We start from the raw sequence: 24,993 nt of genomic DNA, 5'->3' as shown, positions 1-24,993 counted from the left end.
TTTCTAATCTTGTAATGCCAAGCTTATTCAATACTGTCTCTTCAAGTGGATGTTCAGCTTGTCTCCTGCCTGCTAGATTATAGAGAGGAAGCACTCCTGTTTCCTGATGGCACTTTTTAGCTGTTATTGTTAACCAAGTGATTGTAAAGAAATGTAAAGCTGAAGAAACTGCTGCAGGGAACACAATTTACAGTCCTATCACAGCTGAAGGACTGAATGAGGCTTGCCTTTATCATTTGTGTTTTTGTCTCACTGCCTACTGCATCATATTTCTATAGTGGTATCTCAAAAGGCATGTTGCAAATCACTGCCATGCAATAATGACAGATGGAGGTGTGCAGTAAGGAGAAATATTTGCAAAACTCTTTCTGTACATTTTAATTTCTTCATCTCCAGCAAGATTCTAACCACCTCCCTATGACATTCGACGGCATTGCCATTTCCGAACCCCCATCAACATCCTGGGTGTCATTGACAATAGACATTGCCTGGCATATGTGGTGCAAATGTTATTTGCCACATCACCCCAAGCTTGGGTGGTTGTCAGGTCTTGCAGCATGTAGACACAGACTGCTTCATTATCTGGAGTTGCGAATGGAACTGAATGTCCCCACTTCTGATCTTATAATGGAGGGAAGGTCATTGCTGCAGCAGCTGAAGATGGTTCGACTTCGGATGCTGTCCCAAAAAACATCTGCAATGATGCTCTGGGGTTGAGATGATTGGCCTCCAATAACCATGTCCTTTGTGCTCACTATGATTCCAGCCACTGGAGAGTTTTCCCCTGATCCCCATTGACTTCAGTGTTTCCTGGTGCCATGCTCTCATTGCTGGCTTGATGTCAGAGGCAATCTCACTCACCTGCAGAATTCAGCTCTTGTGCCTGGGCTTGCAACATAGTTGCAGTGAGGTCTGGAGCCGAGTGATTCTGGTGGAGCCCAGACTGAGCATTGCTGAGTCAGTTGTGGCTGCCTGATAGCACTGTTGGCAACTCCTTCCATTACTTTCCTGATGATTGGGTGGAGTCAGGACGTGGATCTCCACACAGGCTGTGTGGTTGTCACTCCTACCAACATAGTCATGAACAGATGTATCTATGACGGGTAGATTGGAGAAATTGATGTGAAGTAGATTATTTCTTTGTGATGGTTCTCTCACGACCAGCTGCACGCCCAGTCAGGCAGCTATGACTGTCAAATATGGCCTTAATGTCAAGGACAGTCATTTTGGTGAGAAAGTACCACTTGGAAGGAGTCATCAAAAGCGCTACCATCTTTTTGTTTGAGCGTGTGCTGATAGCAGTTGTCCTGTTGTTTTTGTGAACAGGGCATGCCTGGGCAATTTTCCACATTGTGTAGATGCCAGTGTTGTAGCTATACTGGAACATTTCGGCAGGAGACACGCCTAATTCTGGAGCACATCACTTTCGCGCTGCAGTGGGATGTTAACCCCAGCAGTTTCTTGATATTGTGTGGAGTGAATTGAATTGAATTGGCTGAAGACTGGTATCTATAATGGTGGGGACCTCAGGAGGAGGCAGAGAAGGATCATCCATTCGCTGTTTCTGGCTGAAGTTGGTTGCAAACGCTTCAGCCACGTCGTTTGCACTCATGCTGGGCTCCAGCATCATTGAGGATAGGGATGTTTATGGAGGAGCCTGTTCCCGTTAATTGCTTAATTCTATGATTCTCGCTGTTGCTGTACTGTAAAATGCTGAAATAAGGTGTTGCAAAGTAGAGATGGTCACAGGTTGGTCCCGCTGCACTATTAACAATTTGACCCATTTTTAGTGGAGCTGTGACCTGCCTTGGAAGGAAACATCAGAAGAAAGCGTTATGCCTAAGTAGCCTCTGTGCTTTGTTTGCTATCTACTGAAGAGTGAGTGGGGTGGGGGAAGAAGGTGGGGATTGTGGTAGGGTGCGAGAATGTGCCACACTATGCGCACTCATTCTTGTCTGCAGGTATTGGGCAAGACAGACGAAGGAAAAGGGATGTCAACAGAGAAAAATAGACGGTGACACCCCTAGACTGCATTACTGTTAACAACCTAGCTCTCAGGTCATACTATGGTGTGTAATTTATCTGTTTTGTTTTGTTAACCCAGATCGATCTTGGCCTGGCCATAGCTAATTCCCAGGTTATATTTGAAAAGTCAGATAGCTCGTCTCTGACTCTCATCGGTGAGTATTTCCGAATCTTGTGTTTCAGTTTTGCTGGAGCCAATGATGTAAAGTTGTTTTTTTTTTAAATTTTAAGCCATAATTTGCTCCTGGCTCACAGTGCAATATAAAATTGATAAATCTAAAACAAACTGATTCAGTAGTACTTAAAATTTTACATTTTTTTTTAAGTAAGGATACTGAAAGCTGAAAAACTGTCGTTGCACTTTGCTTTCCTCATCCTCGAATTTCTCCTTTTCCTTCTTGCCTCTTTTGATGCTTGTGCTGTTTATCTCGCATACATTCTTTCCTTCTGTTTGTTCTCAACTCCCTGCCTTTGTCTCAACAAGGAAAATACAACTGATTCAGTGACACAGCCTTAAGTTGCTCTTAATCAACTGAGTGAGATGATTTGTCAAGAGAAATTCCCAAAAGTAGGATTGATACCGCAAAGTTATTACATTGTAAATAGTGTCTTACTAAAAATTAACTTATTGAAAATACAGGTAACTGATCTACTTTGCAGTTGTTTGTGATGAAGCAAATATTGTATTGCTGGGCTATTTCAGAGGGCATTTATGAGTCAACCACATTGCTGTGGGTCTGGAGTCAGTAGGCCAGACTAGATAAGGATGGTAGATTTCCTTCCCTAAAGCACCTTAGTGAACCAGATGGGTTTTTACAACAATCGACAATGGTTTCATGGTCACCATTAGACTAGCTTCTTAATTCCAGATTTATTGATTGAGTTCAAATTTCACCATTTGCCGTGGGTGGGATTCGAACCAGTGTACCCAGAGCATTAGACTGGACCCTGGATTACTAGTCCAGTGACATTACCACTGCGCCACTGCCTCCCCACCCTCCCACCATTTTTATTCATTCACAGGATATGGATGTTGCTGGCAAGGCCAGCATTTATTGCCCATCCCTAATTGCCTTTGAGAAGCTGGTGCTGAGCTGCTGCCTTAAACTGCTCAGTCCATGTGGTGAAGTAATGCCCACAGTGCTGTTAGGTAGGCAGTTGCAGGATTTTATGAAGATAAAGGAATGGCAATATATTTCTAAGTCAGCATTTTGTGTGACTTGGAGAACTTGCAGGTTGATTTGTTCTCATGTGCCTGCTGCCCTTGTACTCCAAGGTGGTGGGTATGGGAGATGCTGTTGAAGCCTGGTGACTTACTGCGTGTATCTTACAGATGTGGATTATCCTTTGTGGCTCATTTATGTGATACTGCCCTCAAAAGATGCAACATAGCTCTTCTACCTTTAGCAATAACTCTACTGCCATACCTGCATGGTCATGTCAAACTTCCTTGGACCCCTACTATTGCTTCTCTATATGTTGGCCATTGGTTACCTGCCTCAGTTTCCATTTGCAAACCAATGCCCAGTTTTATCTACTCACTGCCAACTTTGATTCCTTAACTGTTGTGTTGTGTGACTGGATGTCTTCCGACATCTCTGGTGAGGCAAACTTTTCTGCATCTTAGCGTGGCCAAGACCAAAGGCATCCTGTTTGGCTCCTTGAGTTGGCTCTCCATGCCCCCTTCCGTTCTTTGCTGGATGTTTAAAGCTCAACCCAATGATGCACCACCTCGGTGCCCTGCTTGACGCCTGAACTGAGCTACAAACCTCATGTTCAGCTGATCACTTGCTTGTATCTTTTTGAAAAATTGACCTTGCTATTTCTGGGTGCTGAAACCCTCCTCCATGTCATTGATTCCAGATGCAATTTTTCCCAACAGCCTCACCAGTCATTGGCTACGCCCTAAATGAATGTCAAGTGATCCAAGCTTTTGGCAGCTGTGCATTACCCTACTTTACATCTCTCTGAACTATCGCTCTGCTCCTGCTGAGCTCCATTGGTTCTGTTTCTCCACAGCAAAAATACTCACCTGAAAATCCATCCACTGCTTCGCTCCACCCTGCTTTCACAATCCCCTCTAGCTGTGTACCCATGCTGTCAATCTCTGCTCTTTCTGCTCTGCATTTTTGTGCATTCTTTTATCTCTCCCCACTATCATTGTTACAGCTTTCAACCATGTTTCCCAGACGCTCTTAGGGAAACTCTCATGCAACCACTGAGGTTTTTTCCTACATTAAAATGCAAATTGCTGTTTGTTTTCATAACAGACTGTCTTGGTTGTTCCAGGGACTCTGCCTCCATGAAGTAAATTCAAAACCTCATCTTTACCAAAAAGCAATCTTTAAATGAATTTCACAGCAAGCAGAACTAAGCAAAGCAATAATGGCTTTTCCTTGAACATAATTAGAAGAAGCAGTTTCAGTCTAGTCATGGCTGGTATCTCTTGTGCGAGGATTAATACTACTGTTTGAGAGCCCAGTGTTACTTCCGTTAGAATTCTAAGTACGTTCCACGGAATGAAATTGGCTTCAATTGTGCAATTTGAAGTTTCCAACAAGCAGCAATCCAGCAATGAATGTTACAGGTTTCTAAATCAAGTAAAGCAGCTTGATGTGTGAAACGAAACAGTGCATTACGCAGTTCTGCTCACAGCATTTATTGTGGCCATTATAATTCAAAGTGCTGTTATTTAAATCAGTGAAACTTCCTTTCTCCCTGCTTGTTTATGAAATGCTGAGCAGCTAAGTTTAATCCTTCAAGTAATTAAATTTTGTCAACTGTACAACGTAGCACCATTATCACAAAGCGCTTTGGCTGTGTTCTTTCCGGCTAGTTGATATTTTTGTTCCTTCTCTCCCCATCATTGGGTGAAACTGTATGCTGCTCCAACCTAGACCCAGTGCTACCTACAATGCTAGTTTCTTGATTCTTGCTGCATCAGTTTCACCAGGTTGAACTCCATGGTCCTTGAGGCCTGGGTGGAGGTCAAATGCTCTCGATCCATCTGTTGGTGATGTAAACTTATCCAACAATGCTAACACTGCGAAACCAAGCCTCATGGACTGTGGGATTCGCAGGCAAAACTGATGGAGCAAGAAGTACTGACATTTTGGAAAAACTCATTCACTAAAGGCTGCCTACCCCTAATTGGAGGGGGACATATCTTCTGGCCACATCATATTTGAATAGGATAAGTCATATGTTTTTGCCCACTCCTTGAGGGATTAGATGCCCTCCATCTCCTCCTGCTCCCCAGGATCCAGTCCCTGTACTCCTTGCCTTGAGGGAGCCCAGTCAGGTTACTCCATGGTGGACTTGCAAAATGGTTCTTCTTTGGCTCTAATTGGCACAAATGTGTGGTATGTTTCTATAGTGAAACAATCTCCAATGGCATTAGCTGCCTAAAATTTAATGTGCAATGATACCCAGACTTGCACAATTGAGTTATTAATTGCAGTTCTTCAACAGCGGATGTCTTACTCCCATAATCAGTTGCACACTTCTTATAACATAAGAACTAGGATTTGGCTATTCAGCCCCTCGAGCCTGCTCTGCCATTCAATACTATCATGGCTGATCTCATCTCGGCCTCCACTCCAGTTTCTTGCCTGTTCTCCATAACCCTTCAACCCATTGCTAACTAAAAATTTGTCTATCTCCTCAAATTTACTCCGTGTCAAGGCATCCACCGCACTCTGGACTAGTGAATTCCACAGACTTACGACCCTTTCAGAGAAGTAATTTCTCCTCTGTTTTAAATCTGCTACCCCTTATCCTAAAACTATGACCTCTCGTTCTAGATTGCCCCACAAGAGGAAACATTCTCTCTACGTCTACGTTGTCAATCCCCTTAATCATCATGTATACCTCAATTAGATCTCTCATTCTTCTCTACTCTAGAGAGTAAAGGCCTAAACTGCTCAATCTCTCAAGACAAACCTCTCATCTCTGGAATCAATCTAGTGAACCTCCTCTGAACTGCCTCCAATGCAACTACATCCCTCCTCAAATAAAGGGACCAAAACTGTACGCAATACGCCACGTGTGGTCTCACTAATGCCTTGTACAGTTGCAGCAACACTGCCCTACCTTTATACTCTATTCCTTCAGCAATAAATGCCAAAATTCCATTTGCCTTCCTTGTTACGTGCTGTACCTGCATGCTAGTTGTCTGCAATTCATGCACGAGGACACCAGATCCCTCTGCACCTAATCACTTTGAAGTTTCTCTCCATTTAGATAATTTGCCTTTCTATTCCGACCAAAATTGATAACCTCTCACTTGTCCACATTAAATGCCATCGGCCAAATTTTGGCCCATTCACCTAACCTATCCATATCCATTTGTAAATTTCTTATTTGTTTATTGCAATTTACTATCCTACCTATTTTAGTGTCATTAGCCAAATTTGGCTATAGTACTTTCTATCCCTGCATCCAAGTCATGAATATGGATTGTAAGTTGTTGGGGCCCAAGGCCCAAACCCTGTGGCACCCCACTAGTTACACCTTGCCAATCAGAAACAGACCCATTTATTCCGACTGTTTTCTGTTGGTTAGCCAATCCTCTATCCAAGCTAATAAATTGCCCCCAACCCCATGTGATCTTAACTTCTGTATTAACCTTTTGTGCGGCACCTTATCAAATGCCTTCTGGAAGTCCAGATATGCAACATCTACAGGATCCCCATTATCCACTTTGCTTGTTACAGCTTCGAAGAACTCTCGCAAATTAGTCAAACACTACTTGCCCTTCTCAAAACCATGCTGACTCTGATGGATTGCGTTTGACTTTCTAAATGTCCTGTTATTACTTCCTTTATAATGGATTCTAACAATTTCCCAATGACCGATGTTAAGCTAAGTGGTCTATAGTTTCCTACTTTCTGCCTCCCTCCCTTTTTGAATAAGGGCATTATATTAGCTTTTTTTGTAATCCACTGGAATCTTTCCCGCATCCAGGGAATTTTGGAATACTATTACCAATGGATCCACTATTTCCGCTGTCACTTGCTTTAAGACCCTAGGATGTAGGCCATCAGGCCCTGGGGACTTGTCTGCCTTCACTTTGCTCAGCACTTTTTCCCTACTGATTGTTCTAAGTTCCTCCCTTTCTATAACCTCTGCATTACCTGTTACTGTTGGAATGGTACTGGTGTCCTCCATCGTGAAAACTGAGGCAAAATACTGTTTGTGTGTCCACCATTTCTGTGTTCCCCTCTGTTAACCCCCCAGTCTCATCATCCAAGGGACCAACATTCATTTTGGCTACACTCTTCCCTTTTATGTAATTGTAGAAGCTTTTGCTATCTGTTTTTATATTTTGCGCTAGTTTTCTTTCATAATTTACCTTCTGCTGTTACTTTTTTAGTAACCCTTTGCTGATCTTTAAAAGTTTCCCAATCTTCAGCCTGTCACTGGCCTTTGCAATATGGTATGCCTTAGTTTTTGTCTTTATTATCCTTAACTTCCTTGCTTAGCCATGGATATTTTTTTCCCCCCTCAGTCTTTCTTCCTGTCTGGAATATCTTTTAGTTGGGCGGAATTGAATATCTCAAAGATCTGCCACTGCTCATCAACTGTCCTACCTTTTAGTCTTCCTGCCCAGTCCACTAGGGCCAAATCTGTCCTCATGCCTATGTAATTACCTTTGTTTAACTCAAGAACGCTACTGTGGGACTCTAGTTTCTCACCCTCAATCTGAATTTGAAATTCTAGCGTGCTATGACCACTCTTTCCTAGAGGATCCTTAACTGAGATCATTAATCCCACTCATTACACAACACCAAATCTAGAATAACCTGCTCCCTGGTTGGTTCCACAACATATTGCTCCAAAAAGCAATCTCTAATACATTGAGTGAACTCTCCCTCCAGGCTACCCTTGCCAATTTGATTAATCCAGTCTATATGCATATTAAAATCACCCATGATTATTGCTGTACCTTTTTTACAAGCCCCCAGTATTTCCTGGTTGAAACTGTGCCCCACTGCGGAACTACTGACCTATAGATTACTCCCACCAGGGACTTCTTTTTTGCTATTTCTTATTTCTACCCAGACTGATTCTATGTCTTGATCTCCAGTGCCTATATCATTTCTCACTGCAGCACTGATCTCTTCCTTTACTAACAAAGCTGCACCACCTCCTTTTCCTTCCTGCCTATGCTTCCGCAATACTGAGTACCCTTGGATATTCAATTTCCAAACCTGGTTTCCCTGCAACCACGTCTCCGTAATCATCACTAAATTGTACCCATTTGTCACTATTTCGCTGTTAACTCGTTTATTTTATTCCGAATGCTTCATGCATTCAGATACAAAGCCTTTAAGTTTGTTCTATTATCCAATTTCCCTACTGTTGTACGATTCCTTGGTGCAATATGACTTTCACACATTCTGTCCCTTCCTTTTATTTTCTGGTAACAATCAGCCTCATCACTAACAAGCTCTACCTCTATAATCCAGGTTCAGTTGGAGCATATTTCCTGTGAACCAGCATTGGATTGTGTCTCCTTTGCCTTGCACAAGGTGCTGTTATATGGCACCTCAGGTGGATCAGAGTTTGTGTAAACTACACTAGCCCCTTCCCCAAAAAGCTGCTGAAGCTAGGTCAATTGAAAATTTCAAAATTAAGATTGATGGATTTTTGTCAGATTAGGGTCTAAGGTGGGTAAATGGAGTTAAACAGATCAGCTTTAATCTGATTTAATGATGGAACAGGGTCAAGTGGTTGGAGGGCCTGCTCCTGTTTCTATGTTCCCCAGTACAACCATGCCCAGTTTTGAAAATCAGATGTGCACAGGTCCATCTTTGGAAATGGGACTACAACTAGAGTAATTAAGATCAGATGACAATTGGGCAGAGCAGTGTGCAGAGGTCACTGATCTTTTTTTCTAGTGAGCAGTGTCCATTGCAATATTCAAATCTATTGACTCGTGAACATGATTGCATGTGAAAGGCTAATGGATGAAAAGATTGGCAGAGACCAGCAATGGCTTGTTGGGGGTAGGTTGAACTCTCTCACACTTTCTTGAGTAAGCCTATATTTGCAGCAACTGTTGGTAAATCATGTTTGTTTTTGCCTGTAATGTGAAATGTAACTTTTCACCAGTATAATAACTGGGAGCGACCCCTCTCTGTACCTTCTGGGTGTGGTGTTGCAGCTGCTGTGCATTCAACCACATGATGCTACAGCCAGATTTGTGACTGGTTATACAGAATTCAGCTCGCAAGAGTGGCAGATCTGTGGAGCAGTTAATGGAAACTTAGATTGGATAATTGCTGCTCTGTAAAGTCTTGTAGTGCGATGTACACATGAGCTCTGCACTTGTTAAAGTAATACTTGGTGTTCAAACCTCATGAAATCCAGTGCTTTGTCTTGTGGAGTTTCTGGCATTCGTACAACCACTGAGTAATTTTAGTGTAGATTATGTCCATTTATCAAATTGTAGACTTGTCCTCCATGTCCACCTGTGCCGACTTTGTCATTGCAGTTCTGATGTTATGAGAAACAGTTTTTTTTTAAACTTCAAATAGTTGTCCCATAATTGGTCCCAGTCTTCCCTCCCCTTCATTCCTGAAGTCGTAGAATCCAGTAGGGATACAATCCCATGCGTGCCCAAATGGTTTAAGCAAGTCTAGATGTTTTGAACGTTGGTGGTCTTTTTGATCATGGAGAACATTGCGCCAAAGTTTAAACCAGTCCTTGAGATGTCCAAATGCATTCACTTCGGTTGGAGTCACTGGATCATGATCAGGAATGGGAAACCTGACTGATTTTGTCCCCCCCTTAGGCCTGATGCTACATCCCAACTGCTGCTTTTGTTGAGATGAGCTAATTCAGCTCAGACCGGAGTTAGAAACTTGAGGGATTTTAATGTGTATGACTTAGTTATATGCTGACATTACCAACTGAACTATTGGTGGAGCTTTCTTTTTTAAAGAATAAGTACAGAGTAACTTTTCACTGGTTGGCGGGTCGGAAACCAGAGGACATGGATTTAATATAATTGGAAAAGAGTTGAGTATTTTCTTTTTATGCGGTGAGTTATTATGAATTGGAGTGCACTGGCTGAAAGGGTGGTGGAAGCAGGTTCAACAGCAATTTTCAGAAGGGAATTGGATATGCATTTAAAACTAAGTGGGGAAAGAACATGCGAGTGGCACTAATTGGATACATTTCAAAGAGTCGGCACAAGCATGATGGATTGAATGGCCTCCTGTGTGGCTCTATTCAATAATCTTATGAAAATAGAAAATTTCATCAGACATCTCAGTATTGGTAGTCCTTTTTGTGAATAGAATGAAAAGAATGGATGCCCAGGGTAGTTGATGTAATAAATTTCAATAATTGTTCTATGTGTTTGGAATACTTTTTCAAGGAGTAGTTCTCAGGGTGTGGCCACCACTGGCAATGCTGACATTGCCCATGCCTGGTTGCCTTGCAAAAGTGTGGTAATTGAGTGGCTTGCTAGACCATTTCAGAGGCCAGTTAAGAGACAACTATGTTAGTGCGGAACTGGAGTCACATAGACAATGGCAGGTTTAATACACTAAAGGGCATTTGTGAACCAGCTGGGTCATTATGACAACCTGACACTTTGGCCACTTTTACTGATACCTGCTTTTTATTTCTAGAATTTTTTTTCAAAAACTGTATTTGGATTCTCAAAATGCTATGGTGAGCTTTGCATTTGTGGTCTGCGGATTATTGGTCCAGGCCTGTGGATTACTAGACCAATAACTAGTTCAATTTGGAAGTAAATTTTATACACCAATTCAGTGAAAGCCCACAGATTTTCTACATACTTGTGCAATGATTTTATTAACTGATCATTTTGAAATGTTTTGGCGAAGGTTTTAAATTTTGTTAATCAGAAAAACAGGCAGGCACATAGAGATCGATGCAGTACTGGCAAATTGTTGCTTCAGTTCCATAAATCGCCACTTGGTGGCGACAGATTTGTGTTCCAGTATGTCATGGCTTTCTCTACTCTCTTTTTAAGGCAAATCTAAAACCAAGCAGGGAAGACAATCCATCATTAACCCAGACTGGAACTTTGAGAAAATGGGAATTGGTGGCCTCGACAAGGAATTTTCCGATATCTTCCGCCGAGCGTTTGCTTCAAGAGTTTTTCCTGTGGATCTTGTGGAACAGATGGGTGAGTAGTTACAAATGGTAAAGATGCAGTAATACTAAAGGATCATATTGATGTAAACATTGACTAGACTTGATACATTCCTATTAAAATTGTTGTATCCTGGGGGAGGGCTTTTCATTGCCTGATCAGATAGAAAGCACGAGCTTCAAGTTTTTTTTCCCCCTGACATTCTTGCATTTCTTTTAGATTTTGTTCCATGATTATACTGCTTGTTGCTGTGGGGTCTTTTAGCAGGTGGAGGGTAGTGATTGAGCTGCTGTCTTTTCTGGCTCCTGTCAGTGTGGCTCTGATAGATTAGTGGGTGGTGCTGTTGAAGTGAGATGCACTGATGGCTCTGTTCTTGTCACCCTTCCCCTTTCCCTGTTCAAAACACATTTTCTGAAGCTGATCTTTTTTTTCCTCTTATTTTTAGATGAAAGTCAATAAAACCTCAATCTCTACTGTTAACCAGTGCTCAGATCTGCAGTGCACAGTTTTGAAGTAACTTCTGTTGAGTGCCACGTTTCCTATCTGGTTTTCATCTGCCCTTTTTTTTTAAAGCAAAATCAAAAATATGAAATACAGCCTTGTAAAATGAAAGATTTTGCAGTTATCTAATTGACCAAGTTTCTACTGTGAAGTGTTCATCAGTCTTAATTTGTAATGATTAGCAGTCTAAGCCAATATTGGGGAAAAGATAATTTGCCCTTTGTTTAGTACACCAGGGATTGCTTTGAACCATGGTGAATGCCACTGGGCTGCAATCTGGATAAACAAATAGTTTAAGATGATGGGATTTCATGGGGTAAATGGAGAGAAACTAATTCCTCTGGTGAGGGCGTTCAGAACGAGGAAGCATAACCATTTAACCATACGACCTGTTGGACTGACTGGCCTGTTTCTGTGCTGTCTGTTCTCAGATGTCTAACCAGTGGGCAACAGGAGACAGAGTAGCAGTGGAAGGGAGTTTCTCAAAATGGAGACGTGTGACCAGTGGTGTTCCACAGGGATCTGTGCTGGGACCACTGTTGTTTGTGATATACATAAATGATTTGGAGAAAAGTATAGGTGGTCTGATTAGCAAGTTTGCAGACAACGCTAAGATTGGTGGAGTAGCAGATAGTGAAGGGGTCTCAGAGAATACAGCAGAATATAGATAGTCTGGAGAGTTGGGCAGAGAAATGGCAGATGGAGTTCAATCAGGGCAAATGCGAGGTGATGCATTTTGGAAGATCCAATTCAAGAGTGAACTATACAATAAATGGAAAAGTCCTGGGGAAAATTGATGTACAGAGAGATTTGGGTGTTCAGGTCCATTGTTCCCTGAAGGTGGCAACGCAGGTCAATAGAGTGGTCAAGAAGGCATACGGCATGCTTTCCTTCATCGGACGGGGTATTGAGTGCAAGAGTTGGCAGGTCATGTTACAGTTGTATAGGACTTTGGTTCGGCCACATTTGGAATACTGCGTGCAGTTCTGGTCGCCACATTACCAAAAGGATGTAGATGCTTTGGAGAGGGTGCAGAGGAGGTTCACCAGGATGTTGCCTGGTATGGAGGGCGCTAGCTATGAAGAGAGGTTGAGTAGATTAGGATTATTTTCATTAGAAAGACGGAGGTTGAGGGGGGACCTGATTGAGGTGTACAAAATCATGAGAGGTATAGACAGGGTGGATAGCAAGAAGCTTTTTCCCCAGAGTGGGGGATTCAATTACTAGGGGTCACGAGTTCAAAATGAGAGGGGAAAAGTTTAGGGGGGGATATGCGTGGAAAGTTCTTTACGCAGAGGGTGGTGGGTGCCTGGAACGCGTTGCCAGCGGAGGTGATAGACGTGGGCACGATAGTGTCTTTTAAGATGTATCTAGACAGATACATGAATGGGCAGGAAGCAAAGAGATACAGACCCTTAGAAAATAGGCGACAGGTTTAGATAGAGGATCTGGATCGGCGCAGGCTTGGAGGGCCGAAGGGCCTGTTCCTGTGCTGTAATTTTCGTTATTCTTTTCTTATTCTTTATTCTTTATTCAGTGAGGGATAAATACAGAACAGTAAATAACTAAGGAACCCATGAGTTAATAAATCTATGCCTAATGCAATTTCTGAATCCAAACTGGACATTCTTGTTCGTTTTTCACACTGACGGGGAAAAAACAATTAAATTTGTGCCAGTTCAAAATTATTGATTTGAATCTATGGCGAAAAGCCTTAACTTGGGGGTGAAGAGTGGGAAGTGATTGAATTACATTGCTGCTCTTATTCTCCATTCACTGTTTTTTCACTTTCTACCCTTCATGTGATGTCTGATTTCCTTTGCTGTATTGTGGCCAGATTGTACAGGTCACACACCTGCTTTAATGGGTGAAGCTCTGCTCAATGAGGATTAGTAGTGGCTGACAGCAAACCTTCCAGGTCCAAGCAGTGATCACTGGCACACCTGGCTTATCGCCTGAACTTCGAAACTCCCAACAGCACGTCGCACAGAAGTAAAACTCGAAATAATAACCTTTAATGCGCCATCTTTGAAAGGCCATCTAAACCCTGATAAAACTTAATTTAGCAAAAGGCTTAACTTGCCAACACTGTGGGGTCATCTCTTCGAATGGCTGTCAAACATTCAGGTGGTTTCATTACTGGGACAATTTTGACATGTCCAGAATGTGCTATCAACATTTCCTGGCAAGGCTCCAGGTTTTTGGCTTGTCGAAGCAGCTGTGTACTCATTTCATTAGTAGAAGGAGAGAGAGAACACGTCTTTTTCCAAAATGTGGCTATCTTTCTTTCTTAACCTCTTCTTTCCTGCTCCCCCCTCTTTAAATTTGAGGGGGGTGGGGGGACATTTTCAGGACCGTATCCTTGTGTCTAATATAATTTAGATACTAAGTCTCTTTTGAAGTAGTTCCTTTGAGAATCTGTTTGTTTAATATGCTATATGCCGATAGAGTAGGAAAGTAGGGGGATTTATTGTAATCCTTTAAGTTCTGCTCTAGCACTTCTGCACCGCACTATATAATGCAATGAGATTAGCATTTGTTCGGCTATCTGGGGAATTCTTTTTTTTTTAAGGAAAGAGCAAGCCTAAGCATAAGTGGGGCATATTGGAACATTTTTGCAAGCTAGATTTGAATTGCTTCTGCCTGTGTTTGTTTTTTTTTTTAAAAACTCCTTAATTTCTCCATTCCTACCCCTTAATTTTCTTTCTCCATGTGAAAATGCCGACTCTTGTGGGATTGCAGCTTCTAGATGTCATTAAGTGGCCGTTGGTCGGATGTGAGCGTAGTCTGCATGTTTTGGTAGACAAAATGACTCTGCAAGGGTTCAGTGCTGTCCTTGTAGTTGACCATTCTGCCAACTATCACAGGATAGTCATCAGGCCTGAAGTGTGCTGTTGTGCTCATTTACCTTCCTAACCCTGTAACAATAAGGCTTTTAGTACAACCTCCTGTCATGCTGGCTGAGATCAGCTAACGGTGAAAACTGGGATTCCAACCTGTGTCCTTCTGGCCTGTATTGCTTAGTGCAACAATGAGTGGTGGTTTTATAGAGTTATCAAGGGAGCTTATCAAAATCTTTGCTCAGATGTGGGAATGTTCACCTCTGAACAACTTCACTAGATAGAAGGTGAATGAGGTTCTGTGCTTAGCAAAATATTTTTCAATTCTAGCTACATTACAGCCCCCAGTACAACAAATCCTCTCTGGTCAGGTTTTGGATAAAAGGGTGATTTGAGGAACTAAAAGAATTATCCCTTCTCTCACGCTAAGATAGGTAAAGATGAAATGAAAATAAAAGATTTATAGATGGCAGTGGCACAGATTCAGATGCCATGTGTCAGGGCACAGTGGTGAAGAATTTTGCCACAGTCCAACACGTGGTCTTTCAGCTTCCTCCTGTATAATAGTAGCAGGCAAGGGCCATGGTCCATCATTACAGTCATAGTCATCCTGGCTGTTTTTTTCCCCAGAGATACAGCACTGGAACAGGCCCTTCGGCCCACCGAGTCTGTGCTGACCATCAACCACCCATTTATACTAATCCTATACTAATTCCATATTCCTACCACATCCCCACCAGTCCCTATATTTCCCTACCACCTACCTATCCTAGAGGTAATTTATAATGGTAAATTTACCTATCAACCTGCAAGTCTTTGGCATGTCTGATACTTTGAATCTTGTGTCTGTGTGCTACTCATGTCTGGCAAAAGGACCAAAGAAGTGGGGAGGAACAAAGTGAGTTGGTTTAAAAAAAAAATAAGCAGGGTGACTCGAGCAGTCAGCTATTGCATATTAGAACAGTGCCAGCATCATTCAGGGTGTAGCCATTTTCCTGCCCCTATTTTATATTCCTGTTCACACACGATTGCAAGGATAACAGGTCATCTGTTAATATTCCTACGTGAAGTCATTTGGAACATGGTGTGAGTGCAGCCAGGGTTGAATTCTTTCTTTCTCACTTGTGCATGGTACTTGCCCCCAACCCCTTTCTTGCATGTAGGTGTTAACTGTGCTCCAGTTGGTAGCGCTCTCATCTGAGTTGGAAGATTATGGGTTAAGTCCCATTCCAGAAACTTGAGCATACAACCTAGACTGACACTCCAGTACTGCACTGTCGCAAGTGCCATCTTTCAGGTGAGACATTAAGCCAAGGTCCCAATTGCTCCCTCACGTGGACGTAAAAGATTGCGTGAGAATAGTTATAAGCCCCAATATTTATCCCTCAACCAACATCACTGAAACAGACTATCTGATGATTATCGCATTGTTTGTGGAATCTTGCTGTGCAAATTGACTGCCCCCTTTCTGACATCGCGATAGTGATGACACTTGGAAAATACTTAATTGGCTGTAAAGTGCTTTGCAGCATTCTGAGGTTGTGAAAGGCAAATACAAGTCTGTCTTTCTTTCCTTCTCCCCCTCTACATTTTAATGTGTAATCCTTTGATGTTTCTCGGTGTTTCCTCAGCTTCTTGCATGTCCCCTCAAGTTATCCCAGATCCTTATTTTATTTGTGAAAACTGGAAAAATCAGACAAGGTTTCTGTTCCTGATTACTAATTATGACTGGAAGGTCTGTGTATGAGGATCTCTGGTCATGGTAAGATCATACTTGGCTGTGAAGCACCCCATGGTTGAATGGCCTCTCAATTCATTGTCTAGGTTCACAGGGTGCCTGCTCGCCTGAACTACTGGCTGTTGTCCGTGAAACCGTATTGCACAACGGGAGATGGGGAGTCAAATGAAGGGGGGGGGGGGTGGGGTGATAATTGATGAGAGAGGAAATGAAGCATACAGATTCAGCATGCACTTCACTCTGCAATCTTCCCCCATATTTGAGTGACTGGATGTGTTAAATCATCTTGTTTCTTAGCACCAGCTAGCCAAGAACAAATATTTAATAAATTTAAGTTTTTTTTTTTGTTTACATTATCATCGAAAGAAACTGTCAATGGTCTTACATGGGAGGAGCTTGCTGTCTAACATTAAATTAGAGTACCTGGAGTTTCCTTTTCAGTTTGTACATCTTCAGTACCTTGGCAAACTGTCAATATCTGTCAACTACGTCATTCAAAGTGCTAAAGTGGTGGTTGTTTTTGATGTCGATTTTCTCTTCAATGTTTACAGTTGATTGATTAATAGCACGTGGCATTCTCCGATTAACCATGTACTAACAGAGGAAGTTTACAGTAGCTCACGTTCCATGTACTACAGTAAGGAGAAATTCTGTTTAGAATTAACTGTTGTGGCATTGTTCAAAAAAAATTAACTTTAGAAACTGACAGTTTTGCCAATTCAGGTTGCTTATTGGAAAATTCAGGCCTCCTCCTTTTACCTTACTGATATTGCCCTTTCTCCTCCCCTGTGGGGGAAAAAGTGCAGGATTTTCATTCTGTACTTTTGGGGAAAACCTTTTTTCCTTTTTAAATATGGAGAACATACAGCACAGAAGCAGTCTGTGCAGCCCAGCTGGCCTCTGCCAGTGTTCATGCTCCACACAAGTCTCCTCCCACCCTCCTTCATTTAACCCTATCAGCATAAAAATTTGTTGTTGTGAATCTATATTCCAAAGGGACGCAGTTTAGCACTATATGACCTGGCCCTTTCTGTTCTTGCTTCTTCCTCATTTGAAGTGCTTTCACCTCTTGAAAGTCCGCATTCTTTTGGACTGAAAGTTGGGCTCCAAGCACACTAGCCTTAGCACTGTTATCCTCGTGGTTTTAACCTCCTTTTGGAATGCGAGTTTTGTCTGTCTGCTTTAACTGCTCTGCTTTCTGCCATAATGTCTCTAAATGTGCATGACCACAGCTGCTACTGTTTTTGGCTGTGCTCAATTTACCTTTTGAAGATGTTCTTTTTGTTTTGGGGTGGTTGCAAACAGCTTATGTAACTTCAAAAGGAATGGCCTTAAAAAAAAGGATGCTTTCCCTTGTCCCTTCTAACTGCCTGTTAAAATTAGCACCATTCTTTGCAGGGCATTGTCATTAGGACAAATGATTTGTGTGGCAATATTCTGTTGCATTACTATGATTACCGAAGTACTGTCATTATACATGAGCTGATCCAGATGCAGTGACATTGATGGTATCCAAGCAATAAAGGTCTTGCTTTAATAATCCCAAATAATTGCCCAAAATACCTGGAAGAAATGGAACCCTGCAGCCTCAGTTTATCCCACATTTCCTTCTGTGTCCCTACTGGGTTAAACCTTGGTGTAGTACAGGATGCTGGGGATTGGTGGAGAATCCAGACATGACTGCTTCCAATCTGGCTCCTTATTTTAATGCTACTGACTACTTCTGTTTGGAATGGTGACAAGTAATTTCCACTGCTTGTGATTATCAATATTGTGGATCAAATAGACTACTCTAAATTCAAAGCTGGTTAATTCAACTTGCTGTGGGGGAAAAAGAGCTTTGAATTGTCAGGAGTGCAGAAAGAAGAACTTTCTCTGTATAGAGCTTTTCACAACCTCAGGATGCTACAAAGTGCTTCAGTCAATTAAATGCTTTTGAATTGCAGTCACTTTGAAATGTGGAGAAATGTGACAGCCAATTTGTGAGCAGCTAGACCCCACAAACAGCAAGGTATTATCCAGGAAATCTGTTTTTGGTGATGTTGATTGAGGGGTAAATATTAGCTGGGGCACCAGAGACATCTCCCATGCTCTTCTAATAGATGCTCTGTGACCTAGTTCACGATTCCAGATCTATTTAGAAAGCTTCATAGATATTTTTCAAGTCAATACAGTTGTGTACATAAGCTTAACTTGCCACTCCTAAACAGCCCTAGCCATGATGGCACCGTTTCACCACTTGTCCCTTACCTCTTCCCTACTTCCTTCTCTGTTAATGAGCAAGACAAAGTCCTCAGTGGAAAAGGAGATTGCGTTTCTCTACCAACGCTTACACACGCACTTTTTATAATCCAGGCAAGGAGTGTGACATAAAGACACGATTGGATTGATAGAATGTCCTTTTAAGAATTGAATCCTTCCACTTCTCCAACCTGAGAAAAGGTAATTACCATACCTCCAACAGGGTTTAAAATTGATCAAAAAAAAACTGAAGGGAGCTTTGTGCACACCTCCCACCCCACAACCCCTGTGCACCAGCAACAGATAGAATGTGACTCATACAGGCTTCCTACCTTCATTTCCGACCATTCTCAAACATGTGCTAGGATTCCATGCCTGGTTTATATCTCTAGTAGGCACCCTAGCTTGAGGACAGGTGAGGTAAAGCATGATCAGAGGCAGGTTTTAAGCAAAGTATTAAAGGAGGAGAGGGAAGTAGAGAGCTTGAGAGGGAATTCCAGAACTTGGGGCCTAGGCAGCTGAAGCCACGGTCGCCAATAGTGGAGTCAAGGAAAATGGAGAGGTGCCAGAGGCAAGAATTGGAGCACAGATTTTGTAGGGTTGTAGAACTGAAGGAGGTTAATGAGCTAGAGAGGAACTAAGATTTGGAGGGATTTGAAAACCAGGATGAGAATTTTAAAATTGAAGCACTGCCAGACGGCGAGCATGGGGTGATAGATAATGGCCAATGGCAACAAGGGAATATGCATCATTCTAATGAATACATCCAGGAATTTGAAAGTGTTGGGAAACCACGCTGTCTGTCCTTTATTGGGGACGCCTTTGGTGATTTTAATACAATGGCTGCATATGCCAGACGTAAGCATCTTAAGTTTAAAACGTCCTTAAAAGACTGATCAGGTAACTTGGGCTGGATAATAAAATACTATACAAATGTGCTACTTTCACAGTAGGATTTTTGGAATGCTGAATGTGGAAGTGAGTGGTTTCATTGCAAATTTTTGCTTTGAAAAGTGGGATGCAGTGAGCACAAATCAGCCTTCCAGGACTTAAACACACAAATCTATAATAAACCATGAAATGAAATATAGCTGTAGGAAAGGCTACTGAAATGTGTCCGGGGGAGTAGGGTGGAGATTCAGTCCATGCTTAGGGAGCAATGACCTCCTGAATTTTATGTCAAGTTCTATCCTGTATTTAAAAGCCAGCTCTGTTTAAATAAATACTATTACATTTTTAATTTGCTGATACAAATGCATTGTACTAATTATTTTGTTTCAAACCGATGCAGCAAGAGGAGGAAGTCCAGCTGTTGGGTTCTTCCTTTACTCATATTTATTTTAACTTTTTGTTAAAACTACTCAGTAAATATAATATGCATTGTGGTGCAGTAATAGCCATGTGGGATTGAGTGTTTCTCGGTGGTTTGCTTCACTACAGTCTGTCAGCATGCCTTAGCTGGGAGCAGTTAAGCATTACATCTTTGAACATCACTCATCGTCCAATCCTCCCTCACACACCCTTTCCCCATATACAAAAGGGATCGGATTGCCACTTAGTACTTATTAATGGCTTGTATCTGACGCTAATTTGGCAGGACTAGTCTGATTTTGTTTCTCGTCACCTTGGTGTAACATTAGCTAATAAGACTGCAGCAGTGACTCTTGTGGCTGATAACTCGGGTTTTATCAATTGTCAAGATTTGCTGAACCTCATTAACTGTAGTGACTTGAAGGGCTGGGATACTGCTCACTGACTAGAATGAAACTTGCTGTGCACTTTCCAGGTCAGCCGAGGTGGCTGTGAGCTGCCAATGCAAGCAGTTTTAAAATTTTGAACTCTGCTTTGTTGAGTTTTGGCACTTAGCAACAGTTACATTGTCAAAAAAATGGCTGATCTTGGCCGCCCTTTTTGCTAATACAAGAGCAAAATGCTGTGGATGCTGGAAATCTCAAGTAAAAACAGAAAATGCTGGAAAAACTCAGTTGGTCTGGCAGCATTTGTGGAGAGCAAGAGTTAATTGGAAATGTATTTCCAGCAATTTTTTATTTATTTCATATGCCCCCATTGTTTGAGTAAAGACTCCACCAGGGGTAGAGTTGAGCCATATAAATCAGTCTTGCCAGGTAGAGATTGTTGACTTACCACCAGTGTGGCTGCAGTGACATTGTTTTAACCACATGCACTAATTTTAGAACAAAACATCTTGCACACCTCAATACATGTAAATGCACTTCAATGTATATTTCCTTAAACAACTACCATTATTCAGTGACAAGGAGATACAACACTCAACAATAACACATTCTGCTTTTCGTAGTATTTTACCAATGCATGCGCAAAAAAGGTAGAAGTTCACACATATGCTGTACAAAAGAGTGTTGAGGCCACATGCCCAATGATTATCAATGCATTTTTTATTTACTAATCAGAAATGCTATTAGTCTCATTTGGATTCCAAGTAGCCACGTATGGCTAATGTATTGGACACCACTGAGACAGACTAGGAAGGTCTTGTTTCACATTTCCCCATATATGTTAAGTGCATTGATCTATGCTGGGACTTTCAGAAGAGCACTGCATGAAACATTATATTGGGAAAAGGATAAATTGACGAGGGCGCTTGCTCTCAGTTGCTTCCCAGAGACCACCTGAAATGTGAACATGGGTATTCGTGTGTGAAGGTGAGGTTGGGCATGACTGTAGTGGCTCACTTTATTTATTTAGAGATACAGCACTGAAACAGACCCTTCAGCCCACCAAGTCTGTGCTGACCGACCAACCACCCATTCATACTAACCCTACAGTAATTCCATATTCCCTACCACCTACCTACACTAGGGGCAATTTACAACGGCCAATTTACCGATTACTTGCATGTCCTTGGCTGTGGGAGGAAACTGGAGCACCCAGCGAAAACCCACGCGGTCACAGGGAGAACTTGCAAACTCCGCACAGGCAGTACCCAGAATCAAACCCGGGTCCCTGGAGCTGTGAGGCTGTGGTGCTAACCACTGCGCCACTGTGCTGCCCACTTGTTGACTGCCATGGTAGTATGCAATCCTGTCAACTTATCCATGCTTTGGCAAAAATCAAGGAATGGGGGAAATACACTGCATTTGACTGTATAGGGTTTGGATTGCTGCCAGGTGATCTACACACTTCATTGGCTTGATTGGGTTATGTGTCTGTCTCTGTGCACATATCATCTTTGAATTTTAGAGCTTTTGAACTGGTTTTGCTTGTATATGGTGTTGGCGTTTCTGCCAGTTGATTCACTCCCCTTGCTTGGGAAAAAGACCCAAGCTGGTATGTTTGGAGTATTTGATTTTTTATTTCAAGTGCGCAGCAGAGCTTAGCCCCTCCATATGCTGTAGGCGGAATTTAGAGTCAGTAAATTAATAAATTTGTGTTGTCCCCAGCTACTTGAATACATTTTTCTGCTGCTCCTAGCCTAGTTCTGCAGACTGCTCGTATATATTTCTCAGTTGTGTTCTTCTGGGTAGGGCAATTTGTTTTTGACATCGTTTACAAAGGATTTTAATAGGTCCCACTGCCATGTAGTGTGTCCTTGGCAATGGGTATTTTGTTTCTTACAGGCCTAGGTCATAGAACTTTTGTAACTGTCTTGGGTTTCAATAGCGTGGCACAGAGTCTGTGATAAATATCTTAACATTGCACTTTTGAAGGCTTTGGATGGGTGAGGGGGTGTGGAGGTGAAGGTAGTAAGAATGGTGCTTAAGTTGAAAAGGTAACTATGTAATCCATGACTCTGTTTGTAATACCATTCTTAGTCCCTTCTTTTGGTCCCGTTCTGTCTTGATACCAGCAGGGGTTATGCTTTTCTTTCTTTGTTTTTTTTTGTACTATTTACTGAATGTGGTTTTATAATGCTGGTGGCCAGATTAATGGGATTGATCTGCCTCATGCCACTTATTCTAGTGACTGAAGTCTGCAACTATATTGTTAAAGTTTACATTACATAGTATTTATTACACAGAAATGGGCCATTCAGACCAACAGGTCTGTGCCAGTGTTTATGCTCCACGCCTACCTTTTCATACCCTCCTTCATCTCTCCTCTTCAAGATATACTTCTATTCCTTTCTCCTACATGCATTTACCTAGCTTCCTCTCGAATGCATCTACATGGTTTTCCTCAACTACTCCTTGTGGTAACAAGTTCCACATTCTAACCACTCTAGGTTAGCAATGTTTCTCCCTGAATTCCTTATTGTATTTGAGTGACTATAGTTATGGCCCCTAGTTCTGGTTTCTGCTGAAAGTGGAAACATTTCTGTCTGCCCTATCAAACTCTTAATCTTCAAGTGTATCTGTATCCCCAGGTCCCTCTGCTCCTCCAACCCATTTAGACTCACTTTTTCATGGAGTGTATGGACTCCTTATTTTCATTACTGAAATCTACTACCTCACACTTGGCAAAATTCAAGTTCATTTGCCAATTAAATGGTCATTCTGCAAATTCATTCATGTCTTCCTGTATTTTGTCCAAGTCCTCCTCCTGCATGGATTAGACACATCCAAATATGTCTGCAAATTTTGAAATAATACTTCTGATTCCCAAGTCTCAACTGTTGATGCAAATAGTCTGAGCACTGATCCTTGTGGAACACCACTTCCTAACTTTTGCAGTCTGAGTAACTGCCTTTAGCCCCTACATACACTCGTTTTGTAGCCAGCTTGCGAACCATTTTGTTTCTCGTCTCCAACTTCACATCATCTAACTTCAGTCATGAGTTCACTGTGATAACCTTATTGAAGGCCTTTTGAAAATCCAAATATATTTCGCCATCCTGTTGAGATTTGACTATGGTTGGTCAAGGGTGACCTACATTTTGAAATCTGCGCTGATTTACATTTTCAGTTTCTAAATGTTTTTGTATTACATCTTTTAAGTAAGGCTTCATATTGGCTCTCTGCCAGTGCTCCCTTTTCTAATGAATTTTTACATATGTAATAGTGTCTCTGCTATCTCTTCCCTAACTACGTTTAATGTGTGAATACAATCCATTTATACCATGGGTTTTATCTGCCCTTGTTCGATAACTCTATTAATTATCATTTTCCCCCCCCCATCATTTTGGTTCCATCGTCTATTGTCATATCCAACAATTTGGTCTCCCTACTAAATTCCAAGGCAAAGTAATATTTCTGCCATTACCTGTGAGCTTATGTATAGCCCTTAGCAGCCCTATCCTGATTTTTCTTTTATTATTGATGTCTGTTCAATACTATTGTTTACTGCCATTGATTTAATTTTTTTTAGTTTCTTTGCTTTCCTAATTTTTGACCTATTCCCTTTCCATCCTTTTGTGTATACCTTTTTCTTTAATTTCAATTTTGTCCTTGTATTGTTCGTTCATGGCATATTATTGCTGCCTGGTTTGTTCGTTTTAGTGAGATGTATTTCTTCCCGACACCCTTGATTACAGTTTTAAATGTTTCCCACTATCGTTCTGTTTCTTTGTCAGTAATTTTTTCCAGTATATTTTTCCCTCATTCGATCCTCAACCCATTTAAAATCAACTTACTTCCAATTTATTAATTTGGTCTTTTTGTCTTATCAATGTCCTGATCAATCCTTATCTTAAACCTTGGGTTGCGATCACTATTAGCTAGATGTTCCTGTACGCTTCATTTTTCTTTCCCCTGTTCTGGTTCATTTCCTGTTGCTAGATCCAGCCATTCTTGGGCTTTTTACTTACGGGTAAGAAGGGAGTCCTGTACACATTGTATAAACTCCATTCGCTCTAGCCCTTTGTGATTAAGTGGGAAATATTGATATAGTAATTTACAATGGGGGGAAATTAGTTTCTTCATTATTAATTCAGGATTTTTCATTCTGCTGAGAATTTGTGCAACTGTACATTTCTTTTGTCATTTGTCCTACAACATGTCTTTATATCTTTCTCATAGGTTGTAAACACGTGAAAGGTATTCTGCTGTATGGTCCACCAGGATGTGGGAAAACCCTAATGGCACGACAGATTGGGAAAATGTTGAATGCTCGTGAACCCAAAGTTGTGAATGGCCCTGAAATTCTCAACAAATATGTGGGTGAATCTGAAGCGAACATTCGTAAACTCTTTGCGGATGCTGAGGAAGAGCAGAGGAGAGTGAGTGTTTGGAATCTTAATGAATTATAGTGTTTTATTTTGTGCAGAAATGGCCATATTTGGAGGAAATAGAAAGGGAGAACATTGTAGGAATGTTTCCAGGTGGAGGAGGTGGGAGGGAGTAGGTGTCAGCACAGATGTTGAGCATTCTCTAGCGATTCAGATTTGTATTGTGTCCAGAATTTTCTCTCCAGGCAATGTAGTAGTGCTAGCTAATTTAGATTTAGATGAAATTCCCTTTTCCTTCTGAAGAAAATAGTTATGGATGGAGAAGGCAGAATTCTTGTAAGTTTGTCAACTCTTGAAGATTGTGCTGAGGATTTTATTTTCTTTTGTCCGTAAACTGCTAAATGGCTAATTATTCCTAACTATTTCCATG

The 24,993-nt window shown here is 41.6% G+C and overlaps 1 protein-coding gene across 2 annotated transcripts in view; it reads left to right on the top strand.

Moving 5' to 3' along the window:
- Positions 1-24,993, top strand: part of LOC137348053 (vesicle-fusing ATPase) — a 315,973-nt gene that overhangs the window by 127,767 nt on the left and 163,213 nt on the right. For both annotated transcript variants that reach the window (XM_068013170.1, XM_068013171.1), the window contains exons 7-9: positions 2,105-2,180; positions 11,036-11,191; positions 24,415-24,614. In XM_068013170.1, coding sequence (XP_067869271.1) covers positions 2,105-2,180; positions 11,036-11,191; positions 24,415-24,614 — 432 coding nt within the window. The remainder of the gene's footprint in view (positions 1-2,104; positions 2,181-11,035; positions 11,192-24,414; positions 24,615-24,993) is intronic.

The sequence above is a fragment of the Heterodontus francisci genome, chromosome 33 (genome assembly GCF_036365525.1).
Source record: "Heterodontus francisci isolate sHetFra1 chromosome 33, sHetFra1.hap1, whole genome shotgun sequence".
NCBI classification, from domain to species: domain Eukaryota; kingdom Metazoa; phylum Chordata; class Chondrichthyes; order Heterodontiformes; family Heterodontidae; genus Heterodontus; species Heterodontus francisci.
Note: the sequence above shows the minus strand (reverse complement) of the source record. Positions and strands in the feature narration are given on the sequence as shown.